This window comes from Geospiza fortis, unplaced genomic scaffold (genome assembly GCF_000277835.1).
Source record: "Geospiza fortis unplaced genomic scaffold, GeoFor_1.0 scaffold61, whole genome shotgun sequence".
Taxonomy (NCBI): domain Eukaryota; kingdom Metazoa; phylum Chordata; class Aves; order Passeriformes; family Thraupidae; genus Geospiza; species Geospiza fortis.
Genome location: NW_005054430.1, coordinates 1231380 through 1238944, shown reverse-complemented (window position 1 = coordinate 1238944; position 7565 = coordinate 1231380). Strand labels below are relative to the sequence as shown.

General features: G+C 49.8%; 1 protein-coding gene across 1 annotated transcript in view; it reads right to left on the bottom strand.

Annotated features, from left to right (window-relative positions):
• NRF1 (nuclear respiratory factor 1) overlaps positions 1–7565 on the bottom strand; it is a 49004-nt gene that overhangs the window by 40564 nt on the left and 875 nt on the right. The window contains exons 2-4 of the mRNA XM_031061893.1: positions 5606–5720; positions 3462–3588; positions 2355–2495 (exon numbers count right to left, since the gene is read on the bottom strand). Coding sequence (XP_030917753.1) covers positions 2355–2495; positions 3462–3588; positions 5606–5720 — 383 coding nt within the window. The remainder of the gene's footprint in view (positions 1–2354; positions 2496–3461; positions 3589–5605; positions 5721–7565) is intronic.

Genomic DNA, 7565 nt, shown 5'->3' with positions numbered 1-7565 from the left:
AGCTCTCAGGAGGTGAACAGGCACCATGATGGTCTTAGAAAAACTTTTAAAAGTTTTTTTCTGGCTTGTAGATGCCAGAAAAGCTTTTACTGCCTCCTATAAATCATGGGGGCTTAAAAAATCAGCTTAAAGCACAAATCACCTGTTCATAAAGCAGTGAGAGCTGCCTGAAGCACTGAGCTCATCTTGGTTAAGCTCAGATTACCCAATTTTACTCCTCAATCACATCAATGAGCAGCTGGGAACAAGCTGAGGGGCAAACTCAGCTGTCACCAAAGTCCAGAAAGCACCAAGGTCCCCCTCTGTGAAGGCTGAAAACCCCACTGCAACACAGGTTTTCCTGCCCAGCCCTGGTGGGTGATGCTCTCCATTCCCAAGGCTGGAGAAACATCTTTGCCCAGGCAAATAAAGGCTTTATTTCCCTGCAGACCACTGGGGAAGCAGAGCAATTAAAAGGAGAATTATTTTCACCTCCTCACTGATGACACCTCTACACCTGCCTGCTGGCACCTGCTGAAAGCAGAGGCCTCATTTTTCCAGTCCCTGCCATCCTAATTGCATTTATATTTATTTTCGTTCCAGGTTTCCATAGGGTTTTGTGCAACTTAGCTGGAACCAAAAAAACCCAAAAAAAAAAAAAAACCCAAAAAAAAACCCAAAACCAAAAACAGAAACAAAAAAAACCCAACAACAACAACAACAAAACAAAAACAAAAAACAAAACAAAACAAAAAAACTCCTGTTTTTTTACTAGAAGATACAAATAATTATACTGGAAGCTCTGGGAATCAAGATTCCCACAATGAATGATGGCACCTCTGTGCCCAGCTCAGGAGAAACCTTTTCACAAAGCTCTTCTGAGCTACCTCACTGTGCTGGAACAATGAGGGCCATTCCTAAAAAAATCCTTGTTTTTCTACCATAGAGCAGCAGGAGAAGATTTAAAAGAAGAGGTTCTACATCAGCACTTTGGGCTGGCTGAGCAAAGACCCTGCAGGACCAGGAGGAGAAAACCATTTCCATGGGGAACTGCTCCTGGTACACACCAAAAGCTGCCATGAGCAGCTCCTGCAGTGCCACCTTTCACGGGAGTTTAAAAATCCAAGAAATCATCATTTTTGTCTTATTTGTCAGGGATTGGGGAAATGATCTGTACCAGCCAAAGCACAGTAAGCTCAATAAAATTTTATTATGAGTGTGAGCTTGTCTGATTCCACTAAGAAATGGAAATGGTGCTTTGAGCAGGGCGTGCCCTCTGCAGAGCACAGAAAAATCTGCGCATCTTCGCCCTGCTCTGACCTCTCTGTGTGCTGCCTTTTCCATCTGGATACTCCTTGGGAAAAAAATTGCTTTTCAGCATTTAAAACTTGCTGTGGTGCTTCAGAATGGGTGTACCCAGAGCCTCCTGCAGGACACACCTGCCTGAATTCAGGTCCTGCATCCCTGGGAAGGAGATTTCCCTCCAGGTGAAGCTTCCCTGGGAGTCTCCTCCACTTTCTCCCAGCAGCGAGGTCAGGCTGGACCTGGAGAGAATCTCCCACATGCCCAGGGCACATAATTCCCTGTTTCTAACAAAAATATCTCCCTCAGGGTCTGAATCTGGGGTTAAACTCCCCTCTGCTCCAAGCCACAGCAAGAAATGGAGGAGGGAATGAATTACAGGACACAGAAGGGTGTCCACAAGTGACCTTCCCAACCTCAGTGCCTAAAGATTGTGGCAAAGCATGGAACAAACATTTTCCCTGGTCCCACCTTCTGAGGTGCCAAAACCAGCTCCAAAGGGAATGTTCCCAACAGCCTGAGCTCTCCTCACCATTTTTTTTTTCCCAGAGAAAATCAGCATCACTAACAAAGCTGCAACAAAAATATCTCGCTCAGGGTCTGATCTGGGGTTGAACAGCAAATTCCCCTCTGCTCCCATCCACAAGAAGAAACAGAGGGAATGAGCTACAGGGAACAGAAAGGTGTCCACGAGAGACCTTCCCAACCCTGATGCCCAAAGATTGTGGCAAAGAATGGAACAAAGAGGGAACAGGGAAATTTTCCCTGCTCTCACTTTCTGAGGTACCAAAACCAGCTCCAAAGGGAATGCTCCCAGCAGGCTGAGCTCTCCCCAGCAGCAGTTTTTTCCCAGAGAAAACCAGCACCACTAACAAAGCTCCACCTCCAAGCACAACCTGAGCTGTTAGAGCCCCAGGGGAAAGAGATCAGAGCCATCCCCTGGAGAGGCAGCCACACAAAACAACAGGATGCGACTGCAAGATGCCCAACACCCCTGTGTTGCCCTGCCTGTGCCAGGGCTGGCTGCTCACCTGGGTCACCTGTCCACTCACCTGGGTCACCTGTCCACTCACCTGGGTCATCTTGTCCACGGAGACGGGGATGCCATCGATGGTGAGGGGGGGCAGCTCTGAGTTGACCTCCTGAGGGGCCGGGGCGTGCTCGGCCAGCGCCGACTCCAGGTCCTCCAGGATGGTGCTCTTGTACTTGCGCACCTGTGGGGAGTTGTTAGGCTCAGGTAAACAAGGTGAGCAGCACCAGGAGAGGAGCAGGGTGCAGGCCCAGCCACCTTCCCCAAGGTGCTGCAGAGCAGGAGGAGCAAACAGTGGCACAGCTGGCAGGAAACAGCCAGCAGCTTCCCCCCGAGACTCGGCCCTGCTGATGAAACTTGCAGTAACGCTGGCAAGGGAAGAATCTGTGGGATGGAAGGAAAAGTTCTCAAAGTAGAACTTGTCCTGGGTAGGGTTTGCAATAAGGTGCAGACAGCAGAGCTGAGTTTAAACGTGTCATTTTTTAGGGTTTAGTCTGGAGAAGAGGAGGCTCAGGGGGGACTTTGTGGCTTTGCACAAGTGCCTGACAGGAGGGGACAGGCGGATCCCTCTGGATCCACACCTGGAAAAGTCCTGGAAGCTCCATCACCTGGAGGATTTCTGGAAGCTCGGAATGAGCAGGAATTTCCCCATGGAAAGGGGGTCAGGGGCTGCCCAGGGGGGTTTGGAGCTCCCATTCATGGGGGTGTCCAAGGAATTCCTGGATGTGGCACTCAGGGCTCTGGGCTGGGGACGAAGTGGGGTTCTGACACCTTGGATTCAATGATCCTGGAGGTCTTTTCCAACCTCAGGGATTCTGTATCACGACCTGTTCCCTCTGATTTTTAAAGTTTTAATCCAGGATGTTCCCCCCATGTGAGATGTGCCAGGCAGCCATTCTTGCAGAGAGGAGAGGACCTCAGTGCCGCCCTCACGTCAGGGAGTCACAGGAACATTAAGGCTGGGAAAGATCTGTGAAATCACTGACTCAACCAGGGCCAGCACTGTATTCCACAAAACCTAAACTCTGCTTTCTGGGGTTTTAAACACGACCCTTCAGATCCCCACCAGGCTTCCAAGGCTGCCCTGAGAGGAACAAAACCTGCGCAGAAGGTGAGGAATCTCTTTCCTCACTTTCCTAGGGACACCTACCACGTTCTCCAGGGGCGCAGCACCGAACACTTTGAAGACGGGGTTGGGTTTGGAGGGTGAGATGCACAGGACGATGGCCTGCTGCCCCACTCTGGTGGTGTACTCATCCAGCGTGGCCCGCAGCTTCCTGAAACACAGCAAAAGCTGGGAATGGGCATCAGCTGGAACCCTGCACAAACACCAGCCCTCTGAGTGCCAGCTCCCCTGCGCGAAGCAGGTGAGAAACGGGGCCCCAGCTGCTCAGCTTGGCCACACATGGAGTTTATTCCTCTGCTCCACAGGCCTGCTGTGCTCCCTGCAGTCACCCAGCAGCTCAAATGTCAATTATTCTCCCCTCTCTCCTTTTCTCATTGATGTAAAAAGAGAAATCACCGGAGCAGCAAAGCTGGGGCAGCGAGAGTCTGCACTTCCACTCTGTCCTAGCAACACAAAACTTGTGTTTTGTTGAAGCACCCGAATGATTCATCAAAAGAGGCCTGCAGACAGAGGTTGTTTTACATCCAGATCACAGCAGTGCAATTCTCCAGCACCAAAGTCCTGCTCTAACCAGATCTGGAGGAATTCAAGCTACAGGATAAGCAAGAACAGGAAATATTGCAACAGCTCAGCACAGGAAACCCAGGCGTCCCAACTCCTGCCCCATCAGCAACTCCCTTTGGAATTAAAATGTTCCACTGGATATTTTCTGCCTCTTACTCCCTTTTAAACAGTGCAAGAGCCAGAAATGGTGGCAGAAACTCCAAAAGCAATGAGAGAAGTAGTGTTTTCCCCAGAAAAGCTGAGCAGTCCGTGAGGTGACAGCTCAGCCCCTGTCCTGGTCATTTCAGAACCTGCTGTTGCCAAAAAGCACCACCAGATACACAGATCCCACAGTCAGGGGTTTGGAATTACCACTTGATTCCCAGTGGGGTGAAAAATCGAGCACAAACATGTGTTCAACTGGTCAGAGTGGAAAAAAAAATGATGTTTTGTCATGATCTTAATGTAGCAAAATGAAGCTGTCGTGTGAAAGGAGAAGAAATAATTCCTTCACTGAGCAGTTTCTTCAGAAAATATATTGTTCATATTTCAAGGGAGAAAAAGATTTTTTCTTCAGCAACAGTGCAATAAACACAGAAACACTGCAATAAACACGGAGACACTGCAATAAACACAGAGACACTGCAATAAACAGGGCTGAGCTGGGGGAAGGAGAGAAAACCAGAATGGAGCTGGAAAAGGCAGGGAGTTCCCTCCCAAGGATTGTTATTTAGCAGTAACTCTGCCCAATAATTTCAAACTGACTGCCCAATGAGATCCCAAACAGCAGAAACAGCAAGAACTGCTTTGTTGCAAAAGGCAGGGAGCAGCAGCAGCCGATGCTCACAAATGTCTCCAGGGCTGGGCAGTGCCCTCGGCTGGCTCTGCTGTGGCTCGGGGGCCATCAGGTGGGCAAAGAGCTCAGAGCACCTGGAATGCAGCACCTGCAGGGCTGTGCAGCTCTGCTGTCCCCACTGGACGTTTCTAAAGCCAAAAAAAAAAAGTGTTTCAACTCAGGCAGGAATCTCCCCTGGATTATTCTTCCTAAAATCGTGCTCTAAATCCCGCAGTCTTCACCGTGGCGTTTAGAGCACAATTTTAGGAAGAATAATCTGGGGGAGATACATGCCCGAGATTCCTTTGCCAGTCTTCACAATGGCAAAGGAAATTTGGATCTACACACGCTGAATTTATCCCCAGAATGGTTAATCAAGCAGAAATGACTTTTTTTGTGAGGCAGATAAAACCTTTGCAGAGCTGGGATATGGAAGGAGCTTCAATTTCTGCTAAAGCCACTATGGATATCCTGCAATGTGACAGATAGCTGGCGACCAGCTGGGGTTAAAACAGAACAATGGATCCACCAGAGTGTCAGCCCTGGTGATCACAAAATCAGAGATGAGCAGAGCTGCAGTTTAACCCTTTAACGCCAACTAAAACCCTGATTTACCCCTGGTATGTAAATGGACCAAACTTATATAAACTTACAACTTTCTGGCTTCCAGAAAGACACTCCCAAAAACACCCCCGAGCTGGGTGACTCCTGGGCAGCGCTGGGTGTGACCACAGAGGCCACCAGAGCTGGCAGGAGGACACGGAGGCGGCGGGGCCAGGTGAGTGCTCACCTGAGCAATCGTGTCTGCTGCCTCTTGCGGATGGAGGGGTTGGACTCAAACACGTGCGGCCGCTTCCGTTTCTTCCCCGTCGCCACAGCAGCAGCTGCTGCCATCCCCACAGGGCCTGCAAAGCACAGCACAGAGGGTCAGGGAGCTCCAGCAGCTCAGAGGGACACTGGCACTGTGCCCCCCAGCCAGGAATGGGCACCCAGGGTGTCCCCAGCAGAGCCAAGGGACACCAGTCCCTCCCTGAGCTCTGCTCTGCAGCACTGCGCTGAAAGCTCCGTCCCCAGGCTGGCAAAGCCCGGCTCAGCCCTGGGTGAAAGTCACATTTCCAGCCTGAAGTTGTCCTTACACTCACAGAACTCTGTGTTTGCATCGCGAGAAACTCCCAAGATTTGAATAACTGAGGAGATCCTGGTGGCTGGGAAGGGGAAACCAGGTACAGCTCCACAGATCCTGCTTGGACACCTCAACTACAGCAGCAGGAGTCTGAGGCTTTCCTGAGGGATTAAGGGCCTCTTCTAATGGGAAAGAAATGTAAAATCCAGAGTTCCCAGCAGTGTCCTACCAGGGAAAGAAATGTAAAATCCAGAGTTCCCAGCAGTGTCCTACCAGGGAAAGAAATGTAAAATCCAGATTTCACAGAAGTGTTCTACCAGGGAAAGAAATGTAAAATCCAGAGTTTCCAGCAGTGTCCTACCAGGGAAAGAAATGTAAAATCCAGATTTCACAGAAGTGTTCTACCAGGGAAAGAAATGTAAAATCCAGAGTTCCCAGCAGTGTCCTACCAGGGAAAGAAATGTAAAATCCAGAGTTCCCAGCAGTGTTCTACCAGGGAAAGAAATGTAAAATCCAGAGTTCCCAGCAGTGTCCTACCAGGGAAAGAAATGTAAAATCCAGAGTTTTCAGCAGTGTCCTACCAGAGTCTTCTGAAGACCACCCAGGCCTGAAAATCCTGTGTGCTAGAAGGGAAGGGGAAAGGAAAATTCCCGCAGGATGGGAGGGTGGAAAGTTCATAAGCAAGAGGCCTGGGATGCTCAGGGGTGCTGGAGCCTCACAGGTTTGGTCTCAAGCCTGACACAGAGTCAGGCCACACTCAGTGCTTTATTACCACCCCATTTTTCTGCCAATGCAGACACTCTAGAGGGCCAGGCTGGAGGACATTTGGCTCGCTGGGAGGAATCTGTGATTCTGAAGTCCTTTCCCAGCCCAGATATGTCAGGATTTTCTGTGGATCTCCTTGGGAGAGGCCCAACACGTGAGCTCCCTGACTCAGCTGCACTCTTGGGTTAGTTTTTGCTGTTGTTTCTGTGGGGCCTGAAATCATCTTTGCTCTTTGACATACTTGGTATTTTAATTTCGTTACTTGAGGCAGCATTTTAGCAGGGACCTTTGTATAGACCAGCAATTCCCAGCACCTCTGTGATGCACACAGCAATGATGTGGGATTCAAGTGGCCAGCAGGGAGAATTTCCTGTGGAATATTCCTGTGGGTGGGATGGACCAGTGATGCTTTAGGATTTAGCTTCTCTATTTTTCAGATCCTGTACTGCTTTAGTGTATAACTCTAAAACTCCTTAGCCTGTCAGCTGCTGTTCTCCCATTTTATTCAGATAATTCCTCTCTAGGCCTGAAACTCAAGGACACCTGACTGCCTTGGGCTCTGTGTCTGGGTTTGAAAAGCCAGGTGTCTGCCAAGGAAGGAAGGAGCCTCCCCTGAAATGGAAAATGTAAACCCCCTCCCTCTGAATTGTTATAAGTTTTTTTGTCCCTCCCACAGCCAACCCTCCCTCCAGGAGATCTCTTCTGTCCATGGCCACTGAGTGTCCCTGCAGGGCTGATGCATGGCGGGTAGGACGGTCAGGATGGACGGAGACGAGAGATCTCTGAAGCCAGGTGGTGGAATTGGGGGTTTATTGCAAAGGGCCTGGGTGCAGGGCCCTGCTGGGATTTGGGGTTTATTGCA